This window comes from Misgurnus anguillicaudatus, chromosome 2, assembly GCF_027580225.2.
Source record: "Misgurnus anguillicaudatus chromosome 2, ASM2758022v2, whole genome shotgun sequence".
In the NCBI taxonomy this organism is placed as follows: domain Eukaryota; kingdom Metazoa; phylum Chordata; class Actinopteri; order Cypriniformes; family Cobitidae; genus Misgurnus; species Misgurnus anguillicaudatus.
Window position 1 is genome coordinate 45,710,932 of NC_073338.2, and position 19,657 is coordinate 45,730,588.

At 38.0% G+C, this 19,657-nt stretch overlaps 1 protein-coding gene across 1 annotated transcript in view; it reads left to right on the forward strand.

Annotated features, from left to right (window-relative positions):
- The window catches only part of ephb1 (EPH receptor B1), a 326,298-nt gene that overhangs the window by 292,371 nt on the left and 14,270 nt on the right, over positions 1-19,657 (forward strand). The window contains exons 10-12 of the mRNA XM_055203462.2: positions 590-775; positions 1,013-1,260; positions 4,841-5,056. Coding sequence (XP_055059437.2) covers positions 590-775; positions 1,013-1,260; positions 4,841-5,056 — 650 coding nt within the window. The remainder of the gene's footprint in view (positions 1-589; positions 776-1,012; positions 1,261-4,840; positions 5,057-19,657) is intronic.

Here is a 19,657-nt window from a genome sequence, read left to right on the forward strand (position 1 = left end):
ATTTAAGCATAATTTAAGCAATTGATATAATATGTCTAGTAATACATAAAGTGTATACTACAGTACATTCCTTTATATTTATAGAATGCACTGCTTTACCAGTCAAGACCTTTAACCCTGTAAAGGTTTGTAAATATGAAATTAATTTCTTAAGATTTCGTAGAAAACGTCATCAAGAAAATATTTTTTTTTAAGTATTGAACTAAAAATCATTTGCTGCAACATTATTTGTTATTTAGTCAATTGTATTTCACTCTATTCTCTTTCTGTGTTTCTATGAGAAATTGTTGTTGTTATCAAAGGTGATGGCTTTTGTAATCATTTTTATAGCCCATTTTTATATTTCACATAAATCCACTCTGTTTTAGATTGCTTTTGTTAAGCACACAGATTGGATTTGTTTGTTCACTGCTTCTGTAAATGCATTAAATATATATGAAGAGAAGTGCTGCACAATAAACGACCAGCGTCCTTATGTTTAAATCCTATAATACTGTAGATTTACCGTGATGTTTTCACAGTTCTATGGCTTCTCGTTGAAAATTAAAAATGCTTGTGAGTAATGTTGTTGGATTTTCATGTTTTCCAGAACTGACTTTGAGACCCGATCTGTCTAATTGCCACACACCCATGGGCTGCCCGACCCTACCCGGCTCTCCTGGCATGAAGATCTACATCGACCCTTTCACCTACGAAGACCCAAATGAAGCCGTGAGAGAGTTCGCCAAAGAAATCGATGTCTCCACTGTCAAAATCGAAGAAGTTATTGGTGCAGGTGTGTGGTGTTTGTGCATTGGTGATTTGTATCCGTGTCTGTAGGTATGTGTGAATAGCATCAGATTTTTTCCTGAATTCAATCTTTTTTATGAATGTGTCTGACAATGAAAGAGAGATTTAGTCTGATAAAGTGGTCCTGTCCTCCATCCTGTGATTGTTATGATGGCTAACAGCTGCGAGCTATGTAAGCATAAATTTTCTTCGTCCTCACTTTCTTTCACCCACTTTCCTCCAGGCGAGTTTGGAGAAGTGTACAAAGGTCGACTTAAACTTCCCGGGAAACGAGAAATCTACGTTGCCATTAAAACTCTGAAGGCGGGCTATTCTGAGAAACAGAGGCGGGACTTTCTGTCAGAGGCGTCAATCATGGGCCAGTTCGACCACCCCAATATCATTCGTCTGGAGGGCGTGGTCACCAAGAGTCGGCCGGTCATGATCGTCACGGAGTTTATGGAGAACGGGGCTCTTGATTCCTTCCTAAGGGTCAGTACAATCTCTCTCTCTCTCACCCTGTTCCTCTTGCGTAGAGGAATATACTACTTAATCAATGTTCAGCCCATTTTTTTTTCATCTCATGGATTGGTTTTCCTCTAGCTTTGATCTGGTGCCACAATAAAGGGCTCTTTGAAGTCGGCTTAGAAATCCAGCATATCCGAGTGGCGTCGTCATCGATCCGCTTCTCGTCCCTGTTTGTTATCCTACGTTCGGCTCAAAGCTCTTTCGTTTAGCAACATGCCGGCTATGTACAGAAGTTAAGGAGAAGGAGCCGTTCGATCTCCCGCTGTGTGTTTTAAACATGTTTTAGACACGACTACTGCTGAACAGATGGGTGCGTGAAAAAAGGTGAAGCCAAATTAACAAATTAAAATCAATGTGTCATAGAAGAACTCTTTTATCATCACGTAAATTCACAAGATTTTTATTTTACTCCATGGTTCTGGGTGATTAAATATTCTGTCTCTGTATTAACTGATGATTTTATTAATAAACATTGGGTCTCATTCACTAATAATCGCGTACGTTTTTTAATATTTATACGCACACTTGAACTGCTCACGAAAACTTTTTGACATTCAGGCTACATTAGGCATTAATCAGCTGCTTAAAATAGAGATTTAAAAAGGGAGAAAGGAAAGCATGAATATTTGTCATTACACGGATCTTTGTTATATGTTTAGAAAAAATAAGTAGGCTAGCCCAGTGGTTTTCAAACTGGGGGCCGCGAGATGTTGCCAGGGGGGCCCAGTTTTATGACATTTTATGAAATACATTAATTTATCATGAATTATGTGTTATTAAACCTAAAAACAAACTAAGGCTACTAACCAAAAGCACTACTTTTTTGTATAATTTCATGTTTTTTTATTAAAATGTTGAGTTTTAGAACAGTTTTTTGTCACAAATTTTCTTTGGGGAAATTTTTCTTACGAAGGAATGCACCGTACACAAGGGGGGCCACACGCTGAAAAAGTTTGGGAACCACTGGGCTAGCCTATAATAATGTATAATATAATGTATATAATAATAATATAGATCATGTATAATAATATATAATTCAGAAAATATTATAATATAAAATATAATTATGTAAATTTTATATATCAACATTATTATAAACATTATAATTATAGCCTTGTATTTGATTATAGCATACATGATTATTGCGTATGAGTGGTTTTAGGTTTTCTTGAATTTTTGCATACATTTAGAAGACATTTTGATACAAAAGTTTTTGTTGAATCATGACTTGAAATGTTTAAATTATTTAGTTAGGTGTTTCTCAACTCGAATGTGATTTCTTGATGCACACCTTAGTTTGGAAAGCAGTACAATTCATTGATGGGCTGCTAGAGGCTGGCTCCAAAAGGGAGTCAAATGCCCAACTTTACAGTAGAAAATTTGTTTACAGCCTGGTGCCAAAAGGGAGTAAAATGCCCAACTTTACAGTAAAAAATTTGTTTACAGCCTGGTGCCAAAAGGGAGTAAAATGCCCAACTTTACAGTAAAAAAATTGTTTGTAGCCTGCCGCCAAAAGGGAGTCAAATGCCCAACTTTACAGAAAAAAATTTGTTTACAGCCTGGTGCCAAAAGGGAGTCAAATGCCCAACTTTTCAGTAAAAAATGTGTTTGTAGCCTGCCGCCAAAAGGGAGTCAAATGCCCAACTTTACAGTAAAAAATTTGTTTGTAGCCTGCCGCCAAAAGGGAGTCAAATGCCCAACTTTACAGAAAAAAAATTATTTACAGCCTGGTGCCAAAACGGAGTCAAATGCCCAACTTTACAGTAAAAAAATTGTTTGTAGCCTGCCGCCAAAGGGGAGTCAAATGCCCAACTTTACAGTAAAAAATGTGTTTGTAGCCTGCCGCCAAAAGGGAGTCAAATGCCCAACTTTACAGAAAAAAATTGTTTACAGCCTAGTGCCAAAAGGGAGTCAAATGCCCAACTTTACAGTAAAAAAATTGTTTGTAGCCTGCCGCCAAAGGGGAGTCAAATGCCCAACTTTACAGAAAAAAATTTGTTTACAGCCTGGTGCCAAAAGGGAGTCAAATGCCCAACTTTACAGTAAAAAAATTATTTGTAGCCTGCCACCAAAGGGGAGTCAAATGCCCAACTTTACAGAAAAAAATTTGTTTACAGCCTGGTGCCAAAAGGGAGTCAAATGCCCAACTTTACAGTAAAAAAATTATTTGTAGCCTGCCGCCAAAGGGGAGTCAAATGCCCAACTTTACAGAAAATTTTTTTTTTACAGCCTGGTGCCAAAAGGGAGTCAAATGCTCAACTTTACAGTAAAAAAATTGTTTGTAGCCTGCCGCCAAAGGGGAGTCAAATGCCCAACTTTACAGTAAAAAATGTGTTTGTAGCCTGCCGCCAAAAGGGAGTCAAATGCCCAACTTTACAGAAAAAAATTTGTTTACAGCCTAGTGCCAAAAGGGAGTCAAATGCCCAACTTTACAGTAAAAAAATTGTTTGTAGCCTGCCGCCAAAGGGGAGTCAAATGCCCAACTTTACAGTAGAAAATTTGTTTACAGCCTGGTACAAAAAGTGTTTTTGGTCTATATATCTAATTTGGAGCCTCGTGACAACTGAGCTTAACTCACCTCAGCCTTTTATTATTCACTCGGTTATCTGCGAGTGATGCGCGGTGACACACGGCCAAAGTGGCGACAGCAGGCACTGCCTACTGTTGGCTTCAAACAAGCTCTTCACAAACCTATGGGTGATGTCACGGACACTACGTCCATATTTTTTAAAGTCTATGATTTAAGTTAAACCCTCACTCGTGTTTAAATAACTCACCCATAGAACATCCTCTCAAAGTAATCTTGACAGACTGGGTCAAAAGTTAACAAAAAAGACAGATTTAGGGGCTGATCACCCCAAAAACGTTTATGGCAGTTGCAGGCGCCTTTTTTTAATGATATTCTATGGGCAGGGAGCGTATGCGTGCTATTTATGCGCGCCAAATGCCATGCAGTTTTTGCAGAATGAGGGGAGGTTTACAGTTGTTTGGATCAACCGGACTCCACTGTCTCCTGTGTGTTTGTGCACCTCTTACCCTCAAACAAGGTCAGAGCAAGCGTCCTCTTTTTAAAGTTTCTGCTAATATCACCGTTAACAGCAAAAGAGCGCTCACCCTTCAATATTTGATTGACAAGACCGCTGACCCGGTGGTTGCCTAGCAATATAATAAGCAACGTCGCAGTGCTCTTTTTTTTTAAGAAACGCCCTGCGTTTCTAAGCGTTTAAATGGTTTTTGGTGTGATTAGCCCCTAAAACACCAAGTGGGAATGGGCATGTGTCTCTCTCTCACATCTTCATACAGTACCAGGTCTAAAAAGAACCTTTCAGAAGGAACAACGGTCAAGCTAAAAGTCTTCAAAATCTCATGCGCTTTCTTAGAGACAGGACCATTGACGTGGGACAACATTCTTCTCAAACAACCAAAGGCCAAACCCATTCCATAATCATTACATAGTCAAGAGGTCATTGTGTACCTCCAAGACTAAACTGTGATCTGTTGTGAACATTGTGTTATAGTTGTGATTTTTATGTTAATGTTACAGCAAAACGACGGGCAGTTCACAGTGATCCAGCTGGTGGGGATGTTGAGGGGGATCGCAGCTGGGATGAAGTACCTTTCGGAGATGAACTACGTCCACCGAGACCTCGCCGCGCGCAACATCCTGGTCAACAGCAACCTGGTGTGCAAGGTGTCCGATTTCGGCCTGTCCCGATATCTACAAGAAGATACCTCCGATCCTACCTACACCAGCTCACTGGTAAGCCATTGTCCAGGCGTGTCATTTCTTTCATTTGAATGGGAAATGTGTGCCATGTTACGTGACGCAGCTGGACAAAACTCATTTTCTCATTCTTATTTATTCCACGAATCCCTTCAAGAAAAACTGCTTTGTCTGGATGACAGGATGTCAACGTTTTCCTGGAAAACCCCCCATTTATATTCCCCATGTGTTTGATCAGAGACAAGTGACAGGAGTTCCAATGGCCTGTCTCCCAAATGCAGCGCTCCTAGTTCTGGAATTCTCTATTATGTTTTTTTAATAGGCATTCAGGGCATCATTAGCCCTACTGTGCCGCAGATCTTTAATATTAATATGAAATACTTTTTTCTTTTTTGTCTTAAATACTTTCTGTTCAGAGCGCTCTCATATTTTCCGTGATGTGAATGTGGCATGTTGGCAATTATGGGGTTTACTGATCATTCGTTGCCTGTATTCATGTATTCAGGCGAGATTCAAAGCACCGGTGACAGGCGCACCGTTAGCCGGGTCAACCATTTTCAACTCGAAGAGAGAAACGGTATCCTTTTATTAAACGTGTTTTAAATTCACATCAGACATCTCAATGAAATGTCCCATGCATTGTAAGCAAACAATTTGGTCTCTTTCACACTCGGACGGTTCCTCAGCGGCAGATAGCAGAGATGCCGGTGAGCGGAGATGTGAGGCGGATGATAAGGAGCAGAAACGACAGGCGTCTCTGTTAAAACATGTGAAAGCTCATTAGGCCCAAAGACAGCTGTCAATCATGAGCAGGATATCCTGCGGTGACTGTTGATTGACAGGAACATGAGGTTAAGGTGTAAACAGGGTGTGATACTGATATGACTTCCCTGTCTTCCTTACTGATAGGGGTTGCATTTAATTATCCCCCTCGGGTGTTACTGCTTTTTACTGGTTATTAGCCAGATATGTATGATTTTGATTGTTCAATTTAATTTCAAATTGTTAAAAAGCGTCTAAAATAAAAATGCCTGTTTGCTTTAATCGGGTTAAGTGCCGTCGTTCAGCTTGCTTTGGATTTGATCCATTCACCTCCCATATGTCAGGAGTGTTAGGTGTGATCCGTGGATATTGCACATTTTGTGTTAATGAATCCATGGTGTCCCCTCTTCCGTTGAGCACAATTAAGGGCCGGAGGATCGCCGGAGGAACAGGGAGGTGATGATGGTTGATTTAGCAGAACATCAACTTGTCCGTTTATTAATCCCAGGGCTGTGTTGACATGGTTAATTACTTAAATTCATCACATACATCTAACAAACAGTGAATTTAAACTGAGACATTATTGTGTCAGCATGGGTAAATCATTAAAGGATTAAGGGCCGTTCACATTAAAACGATAACTATAAAAAATATAGTTTTGAAAATCGTTTTATATTAGAGTTCACACCATAACTATAACGATAAAGAAACAACGAACGATGTCATTGGGATCACTTTCTGTGCGATTTTTCCCACCTGACGAACGATAAATCATTGACAGCCAATCAAATCTATTTGAACTTAAAGTGCACGCACACTTGAAATGACAATGGAAAAGCACAATGCAGAGGTCTAGCATAAAATTACCTCAGGTAACCAGCACTGATGCAGTTGCTGTGAAATTCACCACGTAATGCTTTTTTCCTACCACACTGACTACGCCAAAAGGTATGATATTAACTTAGATTACATAAACTAAATTCACTGTTTAGAATTACACGACTGCAGGGTGTTGAGGACATCTGCTGGTTACCCGCTGTGTAATGCAGCTTTCACATAGGACGCGGTGTGCGCTGCGCTATGAAACCCATTCATGTTAATGGCTTGCGCCGCACAAGAGCAGTTTATTGTTGCATCGAGCAGAGCGCAAGTGCAGCAGAGCACAGCTTGCGCTTACGCCGCTGTCAAAATTCAAAATAGTTTTAACTTTTGCACTGCACTTTGTGCCGATTTCCCGCGCGCCCAATAGAAATGGGGCATCCAAACAAATAAGACGAAAAGCTTATACTCGGAATTCCCGGAGCTCCTACAGAGATATCAGAAGGAAAGCCGTATCATGGAAACACGTAGCAATTCAAGTTGTCATTTCAGATGTGTTTTAAGTCAAGTAGCTCGTTGTAGGTAGGCAGCTTAACTCTTTCCCCGCCATTGACCAGATATCTCGTCAATCAAGAGAAAAAATGCTTCCCCGCCAATGAAGAGTATTTCCGTCTTTCCGCAATACCGCTATTATCCGCAACTTTTTAAAACCGGAATTATTGCCCTATGGCAACCTGCTGCATGTCCGTGTCTGTTTTAAAGATCGCTCTGAATGGGATCTCTATGAAAAGTCCGTCACAAAAATGGAATTATCTCAGCTTTTTGCTCAAAATGTGGTGTTTTTGCAGAAACCTACCCATATTCAAAAGCTGATTACAAAAGAACTACTGAAGGTAGGATGAAACGTTTTTTTTTTGAAAGCAGAGGTTCTGTTCTTTCATTTGGTATATTGTATGTTTATATATTTAAAGAAGAACATTTTCTGGAAGGCATTAAACTTTTGTGAAAATCATGAAAAACGCTGGCGCTGGCTGGCAACTTTTTTAAAAAACGCTGGCGGTGAAAGAGTTTAAGTTATGTGTAATGGAGACGGGCAACATCAGTCTCTGTATTCCTCGTCCACTATTTAACCCAAATATAAACAATGTAGTAATTTATTGAAACCCCGCCTACTTTGATCTGGCGTGCAGAGCACAAATCGCTTGGCTGCGCTGAACCCAGCGGCGAGCGCAGCGCACACCGCGTCCTTTGTGAAAGCTGCATAAATGCAACAAGAACAGCATATTTACATATGCAGTGACATGTAAACAATTGCAAAAGTTTTTATTACAAAAAATATCCAATAAAAGTTAATGTCATTAAAGGCGAGTATTTCCGTAAGTGCCACGTGCGTGAGCGAATTAGCGTAAAGTTATCGTTATAATGCGGATGCTAATATTTTTATTGTTATAGTTAACGTTATAGTTATCATTATAATGTTAACGGCCCTTTACTCCACAAAAAATCCTTAAAATTCACTCACCCCCATGTCATCCAAGATGTTTATGTCTTTCTAAGTTTTTTAGGGACAGCAATTCAGGATTTTTCTCCATTTAGAGGACTTTAGTGGACTCAACAGTTTACAGTTTCAATGAAGCTTAAAAACGATTCCAACCGACCGAGGCATAAGGGTCTTATCTAGCAAACCGATCATCATTTTCACCAAAAAAGATACAAATCTGTAATTTTAAACCACAACTTCTTGTTTTGAACTAGCCGTGTGACTCGACAGCGCGTCCTTGCGAATTACGTTAATTCGTTCATTATAATTTCTAGTGCATATCAACTATTACACTAAGCTAACATACTGTGTGAAAGTAATTTATACCACGGGTCTGTTCAATGCTTTATTCTGATTGGTTGAAAAATGTTCCATGGGTGTTGATTATTTTTCTGTAAACCGCACACCTAACCTTTTAAATAACTTTAAAATAGGCACCACGGAATTTTTTGTGGTAACCGTGGTATAAGATGAATAATTGTCCTTTGAATTATTTAAAAATAATGCACACACGCGGTGTAAAGGCGCTCCGGTTCGCACATTATCACCTTGGGTGTGCATTATTTTCAAATAATTGAATGGCCCGTTATCAATTATTCCTAACGTAAACAATGTTAGCTACATGTCCTTGAATTCTTGCCTGGCTGCCAAACCTCTCCACAGTTGTGATCCATTTTATTTCATCTTTACCAAACAAAAACATTTTATTTTCGACAAGGTATTTGTTTCAGAGATCAGTTTAGCCACTTGCCAGACCGATAAATTAATACAGACAGGAGGTTCAATTCGGTTCAGACACATAACCGTAACAATGCGTGTGCGTCCAATGAAACCATCTATATACTGTGAATACAGTGGTTGTTCTCAGAAAGATGTGATGTGCTTTTGACGTTGTGTCATGCAGTTCATTGTTTCAAGAAATGTTCTGGATTCATCTTTTCCTTTTCATTTTTTTTTGCACCATGCCACCCACATAATGATGCGTTATGCCATTGTTTTGAAAGGTCAGCATGTGAATGGATTCAAAGTTATCATTGTGAAAATCATGCATAGTCCACCTTAGTGCTGCACCAGGATAAAATGTATTTTATGTTGTACGCAACACAATTCGATGCATTAAATTGTGAGGCGTCATGGTTTGGTTAATTGACGGCAGCATAAAATTTATACAAGGATTTGGAGAAGACGTGATGGTTTAAACCCCTGTGATGTGATTCATACACACATAGTCGTCTTGTCCATTGCAGTCCTGTCAGTATGTCTGTTGGTTCAGTCGTCATATAGTCAATACTTCCACCAATCTATCACTCTCTGTTTTCATATAATATCTCTTTATTTTCCAACAAGACACCGGCTTTAGTTAAAGAGATGCTTTTCCAAATATTTCCCCGCCATGCATTATGGTTGATTTGGTGGTAGAACCAGAACAATGTTTAGTACAAAGCCATAGACATGAAATGAAAAAAAAAGTAGTCCTGTAGCATCTTATCCAGTCATATAGCTTACTGTATATGTGCCCTTATTAAAATTAACCATCTTTGTTTGTGGTAAAAGTGTAGTAACCATGGTTTTTGGTGTATTAATTACTATTAGCAAAACCATGGTTTTACTACAGTGACCATGGTTTAACTATAGTTATTTAAAGGGACATTCCACTTTTTTTTAAAGGTCCAGCGTGTAAATTTTAGTGGCATCCAGTGGTGATGTTATGAATTACAACCAACGGTTCAGTCCACTGCTCACCCCTCGCTTTTGAAAAGCATTGAGAAGCTATGGTAGCCGCCGCCGGAAAAACATGTAATTGACGGAGACAACTTGGTAAAAAAAGTTTGTCCGTTAAGGGCTTCTGTAGAAACATGGCAGCACAAAATGGCGACTTTCATGTAAGGGGACCCTCTTTGTATGTAGATAAAAACGTCTCATTCTAAGATAACAAAAACATAATTATCCCTGATAATATAGTTTTGTATATTATTTTGCATTTCTGTCAAAAGATCCTTATAAAAATTACACATTGGACCTTTAAAAAAAATAGGCTTATTTCCCATCTCCTCTACAGTTAAACCCTTGATTTTTACAGTTTTGGAATTCATTCAGCAGATCTCCGGGTCTGGCGGTACCACTTTTAGCATAGCTTAGCATAATCCATTGAATCTAATTAGAGCATTAGCATCGTGCTAAAAAGTTACTAACCAAATCGGCCTAGAAAATCGCAACTTTTAATTTTCCATCGGTCTTAGTACACAATGTAACTACAGAAGAGTCAAGTTTTAATTTGAAAAAATATAAAAACGTTTTGATTATTTTTGAGTGTGATGCTAATGGTCTAATCAGATTCAATGGATTATGCTAAGCTATGCTAACAGTGGTACCTTCACACACGGAGATCGGCTGAATGGATTCCAAAACGGTAAAAACCAAATGTTTAACTCTAGGGGAGCTGGAAAATGAGCAATTTTCAAAAAAGTGGAGTGTCCCTTTAAAACAGTTATTTTGTGTTAAACATGGTTTTACTACAGTAATCACGGTTTCTGGGTTTTAACCATAGTAAAACCATGGTTGATTTTCATAAGGGTGGACAAAATTAATGTATTGCGTAAATACTAGCAAATAAATTTTTTAAAACATACAGTATGCATTGACATTCATTACATCCAACTTTGTGTCAGAATTTTAGGATGGACCCTTATAGATATCCACACATTTTTGGCCATACATTTCTTTCTCTTTCACTCAATGATATAGACACGAAGCAAAGGATGCACATCAGATGTAGGATTTATGAGCGAGTCTCATGATGTCGATGCTAAGATTAGCATTTGTTATCAAAAAGAGATTGCAATCTCACTATTCAAACACATGTACTCTCTGTTCCTCTGTTAAATTATATCCTGGGGGGGGGGCAAAAGAAGTGTGTGAGTGTGTTTGTGAATTGTGTGTGTGTGTGTGTGTGTGTGTGTGTGTGTGTGTGTGTGTGTGTGTGTGTGTGTGTGTAAATATCAAGTGTCACTGGTAACTAAACCCGCACAATACCTGCAGTTATTATATTCCAATCCGTGTATGTGTCAGTCTTCTGCACTACGCAGTTAAGTGGAACGTGTGTGCTCGTTCCATATCTTTCCTGATCTCAGAACAGATCTTGTTTAACGATCCCAATAGTGCAAAACAGGCTTTAGATTGGAAGTCTGTCTCAAGGTTGCCGTGAACTCATTTGTTCTGAATTAAGGTTAATTTAAGCCAGACTATTATTGATCGTGAAGTAACACAAGATGTTTACATTACCTTGAGGCATTGTAAAATACTGCACAGTATCTTGTCGCTAGGGTGTCACCAGGGTTGCTGTATGGTTGCTAAGGTGAAGGGCACTAGGTAATAAATTTTGCCATAGACAAACCTTTTTTTTTCAACAGTATGTTGATGCTTTTTCTGCTACAAAATCCTGGTGGATGTTAAAGGGATACTCCAGCCAAATATCTAAATTAACCCATGATTTACTCAAGCAAAAAACAAAAACAGCATTATTTTAGTGTGTAGTAACTTCGATGTTCACCTTAGCAACCACTGCTGACTTGACTTTTTCTGAATATTTAATTAGGACTTTGACATTTTTCATGTTTTATAGGTGAATTTAAACTGCGAATTCAATTCATTTCCAGGGTTTATGTGGCCTTGACTCTTCCCTGTCTTGTAAAATGTTAACAAGGAGCATATCCGTCGGCCAGTTATGACTGATATCCCATGCAGAAATGAACTCATCCTTTACATTCACGTCCTCGATTGTCATGATTTAACATGCCGTCTGACCTGTGACCTTTGACCTGGACATCACCGCGTGACAAAAATGTTGATTTGACGGTTTCCTTGAAAATCTCACTCGGCACAGAAATCTTTGACGTACAAGTGTTCGTTCAGTTAAGTACAAAGTACTCTCGAAGGAAAAGAGAGTGAGTGAATCGTGGGAGAAAAGGAATACTTAACCCGGTTTTGAAAGACAAGGTCATAATCTAATATTAAAAATCCTGAATGGGGAATTGAGAGAAATGGATGATAAAGGATTAGGTGATCGCGCTTACATTAGTGCTTTCTCGCCAAGCCTCTGGGCGTTGACGGGGCAGTGCGGGACCTGGAAGAAGGGGTGAAAGGTTAGCACTGCACGATTTAACCGCTGTTATCTGAACCGCCTCCCCTGACGTTCAGATTCGACTGTTGAAGTTATTGCGCCGCAAATATACGCGTTATGGACATATGCTACGAGTAATTTTATTTATGGCTGGCGTATGTGTGAATCAGAAATGTATCTGTAAACATCTAAGCTTTGTTTTTATGTTTAATTTCATAGATCTAGACCTTTAAAAATATTGTCTCATCTATGCGTATGTTTATTTCTCCAAAGGACCTTTTTGGCAAATATTTGATGCAATGCGAATACTTAAAGCTGACATAACACAAGACGTTTTTGCCAATCTAATGTTAATCTTGCGTATATATAGAGTAGTATTTCATCATTCATATGTCCAAAGAGTCTTTCATTTTGTCAGATTTATCAAAGAAAGAACAGCCTTTCCGATTTTTGGCGTAAAAGGTTGAACACTTGAAGGCGTGCGGTGGGTGGAGCTTAAGAGTTACTAGTACGCGCAGCTTTGGATACTACTTTTGGATTTACAGCCGACATAGATGGAAATCACAATTTAAAAAAACTTTTTTTTTTTAAATAACCAGCCTTATATCGGATACTTAGTCAGTAATGGATGAACAGGAACAACAGCAGCAACGATTACACCAGGTCGTCTCTATCAGGTAATTCATCCTTGCTTGTTTATCCGCTATTTTAATAAAAAGGCAACATAATCCAGTTTTTAACTGCATTTGCCCATTTTAAAAGGTGTAAATGTTGTAAATGAAGTACAAAGTGCTGTTGTTGGTGTTGTTACATGTACGTATGCGCGATTGCAAACAAAACACGTGAGATTTTGATTTACTTACACCTGTGGTTGTGACTCCTAAACGGGTTGTAAAAAAGTGTAAAATCCGGCGTCAAACTGAGCCTTGTTTGTAAAGCAATCCTCTCCGAAATACAGTCAGGGAACAAACAAACTCATTCGCAATTACGATACTGTCCGGGAAAAAAACGAACTGCATCCACTGTTGTCTTAAGACAGGGAAAGCTAAATAAGGTTTTATTTTCCTTACATCCAAAAACACACTTCTTTTGTCGAACTATCTTGCTAAAACAAAGTTGTCGCGTGCTGTGCAGTGATACCGTTGACTTCGACGGAGCAATGCTAATGCGCGTTCTCGCTCTCACTTGACGTGCAGGGCCAGCGTGCTTTTCTGGGGGTAAAGGCCCATAAAAGGAATATGGGGTCAATCAGTCGTAACGGATACCCCCATTTGAAAAAAACTTTCCGAAACTGAGTTTGACTCAGAAATACTCTGTTACAAGCTCAACTGCTTTTTTGACACTTTGCTTATGTTTAGAATAGGACTACAACTCTTAATCTGTGTTAATAAGTCAGAATGCATGAAATAGCATTAAACCTCCCCTTTAAATATGTCTTGAGATATGAAAGAGTCGCTTCTCGCTGATAAGGATTTCCTCAAGGAATCACCACCATCACACTGGATAATGTATATCATCATACCATCCAGTACTAATGTGAGATACGCAAAATATCTTTGAGATGTCATGATCTGTGTTTTAGATCTTGACTTCATCCATCATAATCTGTTTGTCTACATATACCGTGTTACAAAATATGACAAATTTTGATGACACACCAGGAGAATAATATATTGCTCCTTTATTTTGTGCAACACTTCGTATAGAGAACGTCAACTTGTATCTTTTCTCTGTCTTATTTCTAGCATTTCTACAGTTTCTCACATTTATAAAATCTAAAAATATTCAGCTCAGTGGTGCTGTGTGCAGACGCGTTTCACTTGCAGATTGTTTGTGTTGGGACATTAAACAGAAGGCTTACGCTTCTCTGTTAAAGTGTCTGTCCGCCCTTCTTTATACAGTATCTGTTTGCGTGCATGTCTATCTGTTTGTCTATTTCTGTCTATTTGTCAGGAATCTGTCAGGTCAGGTTTTATTTCAGTACTCTGCAATGTTGTGAATTAATTTAGTGTTTGCAGTGGCCAGTATATCAGCCAATATTTTTTATTTTTTATCTGCACCGATAAATCATTTCAATCAAATTGTTCTGTTACTTAAACTTGTAGTTTGTAATGAAAAGATACTCAGGTGTAAAGTCAAAGTCTGGCAGAGATTAAAATATCCACTCATTATTTACTTACGTTACACAAAACAACAATCTGGTGTACAGCAGTCTTATTCCAACAGTACTGTGAGATGTCAGATCCACTTTAATTATGTCTCTTAAGTATATTTATTTATAATTATACCACAGGTCTGTTGAATGCTGTATTCTGATTGGCTGAGAAATGTCCCGTGGGTATGCATTAATTTCTGATAACCGCACACCTAACTTTTCAAATGTCTTAAAAATAGGCACCAGATCAATGTTGTGCCGCATTGCACCTTGGGTGTGCATTATTTTCTTATAATTCAATGGCCCGTCGTCAATTATTCCTTACATATTATGCATAACAAATGTTTATTTATTGGTTTCGTCAATTTTCTGTTTGTCTCTTATTTTCTGTATTTGCATTTGTGTTATATCAGCCTAATATCGGTCATACTGCGGTCTTAATATGGCATTGGCCATTAATAAACCCATACAGGTTGAACACTAGTTTAATTTTATTCACTTGCTCGCTCGCTTTCCCTCTCTCACTCTCAAGCTGCATTTCTATTACAGATTTGCGCAAAACGTTAGCATTAATAAATAGATTATTATCAAATGACGCCGTTTTTATTAACCAGTCCTTCCAGAAAATCCGAGTTTTTTTGTGATTGTTCCGGGCAAAAATTATTGATCTTGCGTCACGTTTTCTTAAAAAATCGGTGGAATATGCGGGATATTTATGCAATTTTATCCGATGAATTTGCGGGAACTTGCAAAAATTGCGGTAACTTGCAAAGACTGTTTGCAACTTTTACAGTTTTTTAATGATGTTCACATCACATAATTACATCACTTCATAATGTTCCCATGGCAACAGGGGACATCGCTGCGCTTGTGTGAAGTAAATGCAACATTTTTCAACTTTCTGCTAAGATATATATGATTTTTGCTACGAAAATGCGAGGATTTTAAAATCATGCAAACCCCGCATATTTTGCGCATGGAAATCTACAATTTATCCTGCGAAAGTTTGGCGTATTTGAAAAAAATGCAGCCCCTGCATAAATATACGGACTTTGACTGATTATGTGTTGAATCATGCGATCGCATATCACATCCACCGCACTAGGCATTATTTTTAACCAAATAAGACGTAGGTGTATTATCCAAATTCCAAGGAAAGCCCCTTATACTTAGGAGCAGCAACGTTTGAGGTGTCTCTTGGAGGTAAAAGTACATTATTTTAATTCAAAAGAGATGTACATAAAAACAATGTTTCCATTGCAGTTTTGCAAAACACACTTCACCGAATTTCCTAAAAAACCACCTTATGCGTGCATAAAATCTTTCCATTGGCGGTATTTTTCATTTGCAATGTCAGTTTGCGCAATTTGAAGAGTAATGGAAATGCAGCTACTCTCATTCCATGTTTCTCTCTCTATTTATTTTCTTCCACTGAATCTTTCATTGTCTGTGGGGATCTCTCTTGCACTCTCTCGCCATCTTTTGGGCTTCATCTCTTCATGGTATCCCGGAGCAGAACAGCAGATATGGGCTGGAGGCAGAAAGCAGTAGGCAGGGATGGAGAAGATGGACAGGGAGACAGGGAGGGTTAAAAAGGTCACACAGAGCAAAATAATAAATGTTCTCTAGAAAAAATGATGTACATTCCCAGCAGGCATCTGTCCATCCATGACCGCCGTCTGCACATTGAATGAAAATAAAAAATATCCTAGACGCAGAGAGAGAGAGAGAGAGAGAGAGAGAGAGAGAGAGAAACAGCTCTGAGTTTATACTGTGTAGCATTATTGTACCTTCATATAATGTGAATTTTTTTCACTCATATTCCATATAGCTGTAGTTATTATAAACAAGAGTTTCCATCCAATTTTGCACATAATTAGAATATGCAGTGACCTAAAGAGAGCAAAATCATCACTTCCTGATAAAATGGTGCTAATTTTCTTCTGTTATCTGCTTTTGGATGTGGATTCCTGCTGTTTGAGTTGACAGTGAAGTAAGACTACGTTTTTATGCACATTTTTAGAATTTATGCGCATCCATAATTTTTCATGCAATACTCCTAAATGTGCATAAATATAGGTGAATAGAAAATTGGAAGGTTAAAACTCGATCTCCCAAAAAAGAAGATATGATGTCGCTTCAAAACCATGTGACTTTATTCCTTATATGTAGGGTTGCCAACTCTCCCGTATTAACCATGTAGATCTCATACATGCACAAACAGCTAAGTACCGCACTATATAATAAGAAAACATGAAATCATTTGACCCCCTTAAACGTATACTGATTGTGCTTGAAGGGGTCTGTGATTGGATGAAAGGTGTCGGAGATCATGCTTGTGCCATTGCAAGAACTGACAGGTGGATGACATCAAAGTGCCGTGAGAGCATTTCGATAGCATTTTCCTCTGTATGATTTCTCGAATCGCTCTCAATGGATTTTAATATTATCAGCCTCACGGTTCTTGTGCATGAGATTAGTTAGTTAGATTAGTGTAGCAGTCAAAAAATGGGACGCGTGAGGTCCTGTACGGGACAAATCAATTAGACTTATAATACGGGACGTCACAGTTGCAAAGTTCGGTCTCAATTCTGAAGGGATCGCTGATCCATACATGTCTAAATGGCCTCAATTTGAATACTAAAGGGAGTTTTCAACTTTGCTAGGAAATTCTGGTGCTTCTGATTCACAGCCTGTAAGGGGGTGTGCACATCAAAGCTTTTAAACACAGCTGAAACGCCTGGAGGACGTCGCATGCCAGCTGTTTCTTCAGCTAAGCGCTTTGGTTGCTGTGATACTTCTGCTTTGCTTATCAGTCGTTGTACGATGCGCCGGTTGGTTGTTGTGATATTTGTCCCACCCCTCCTCCACTGTGATTGGATGCCCGTCTGAGAACTGACATTGACGAGGTGAGCTTTTCACCCAAAGTTTAAGCGTGGAAAAAACGCTGAACATCGTCTTTCAGCACGGAAAAAACTCTAGCTGCTGGCTTTTTTAAAAACGGAGAGCTTCCACTGGAAACATTTGAAAACATACGCCGGGCGCGGGTGTAAAAGCTTTGGTGTGCACGCCCCTAAGTGTTTGTAATTCAACTGTTTGAATTTTGAAAAAATATATTTTCTAGAAAAAAATATTTTGTCTTGTTTTCAGTAAAAATATCTAAAAATACTTAAATTAAGATGCTTTTTCTTGATGAGCAAAACGACCCAAGAAAATAAGTCTAGTTTTTAGACCAAAAATATCAAATTTAAGTGATTTTGTGCATAAAACAAGCAAAAAAATCTGCCAAATGGGTAAAATCTTGAACATTTTTCTTAAACACTAAATTCAAGAAAAATTTAAGAAAAATTAGCTTACCCCATTGGCAGATTTTTTTTTGCTTGTTTTATGCACAAAGTCGCTTAAATTTGATATTTTTGGTCTAAAAACTAGAATTATTTTCTTGGGTTGTTTGCTCATCAAGAAAAAAAGCATCTTAATTTAAGAATTTTTAGATATTTGTACTGAAAACAAGACAAAAATACTAAGAAATGTTTTTCTTGAAAATCATTTTTTGCAGTGTACAACTTACAGAATCTATGTTACACTGTAAAACCAAACAGTAAAACTAACTTATAATAGAAAGTACCTGGTACTCAAAATGTGCCAAAAAGTCTAGCTAACTATTATTTTTGAGTTCATTCAACATCTATCATAACTTTAAGTTAACAGTAAATATTTTTTGAGTTTTTACAACTACACCAAAGGTAAAGAGTTTAGGGAACTTGAAAAGTAGATTCAACCATAATTAAATATTTTAAGTCAAAAGCCCTCTAGTGGCGGTTTTTACCAAAAAGTGACGTCATCATTGAAAGGGCACTCAGACGCGTTTTAAACGGATGAATTTGCTCTTGGATTCAAATAATTACAAACTTTTGGTGGTTGTGATGAGTTCAATTTGCCAGGTTAGCTAAGAAAGAGCACATTTACTTCATTTTAAAGTTAAATCAACACGATTGGTTGAGGAGGTTCAGTTCCCAGCATGCTTTGCATGAGCCTGCAAAACGAGAGCATTTTTTGAAATTAAGTGATATTTTATGTGGTTTTTAGTAAACAAAAAGTAGTGTTAAACATTTATTTATATTGGAGATTTAGAAAAGTTTGCTATTTTTGTTTTGTTTTGTGCTTACCATTGTTCAGAAGTGTAGTGCCTGTGCTTAGGCTTTAGGTCAATAATGTGTTGCTTTATCATATCAATAATACCTATGTGATGATCAGCACTGAGCTCAGTCTCAACACACTTTTACTGGTATCAAATTTTCATGAGTCACTTGATATGTTTCTGTGATTTGTGAACAAAATTAAATGGTAGTTAGTTTACTTGAATATTTTGAGTACTCTGAACTTGTCGGGTTTTACAGTGTTCTGTTAAGTTGTAAAATGTACATATTTGAGTACAGGAAACTTAAGAAAAACAAGGCAATCAGTTGCCACAAAATATTTAAGTAAAACTACTACTACAATTTAAGTTACATGAATTATATAATTAAATTTATATAAGACGTTATCTAAGTTTAGATAAATAAAATGTTTTGATTTGAAATGAAGTTGTCAGTACTCAAAACGTTTAAGTTGGCAAACTTAGAAAAATAGCGGCAATCAGTTGCCTCAATTTTTTTGAGTTAATAGAACTTATCCGGGTATTAGTGTATCACACTTTTTTACACTTTTTTTTGGGGGGGGGCATACCAAAGCTTTTTTATTCGTCTGAAAATGCTTGGAGGACGCCGAATGCCCGCTTTTTTCAGCTGAGTGCCACCTTTTTTATTAGCTGAGGGCTTTGGTACCTGTGATACTTGAGCTGTGAGCCAGTTGGTTGTTGTGATACTTGTCCCGCCCCTCCTCCACTGTGATTGGACGCCTGTGTGAGAACTGACATTGACGAGCATACTGTACCTTTTCACCCAAAGTTGAATCTCTTTTAACTTACGCCGTTCAGCTTTGAGCACGGAAAAAAACGCAGCGCTTCCATTGGAAACAATTAAAAACATGCGCCGGCTGGGGGCGTAAAAGCCTTAGTGCGCAAGTCACAATTGTTTTGTTTTGAACAGATATTATATATAATGGTTCAATGACTGTGTTTAAAAGTACCTGCTGTAAATCAACAAACTATTAACAAACCTACCGTATGTTGTCAAGGCATAAGAGTTATAAATTAATATTTAATTAGGAAATTAGGTATCATTTTGACAAATGATTTAA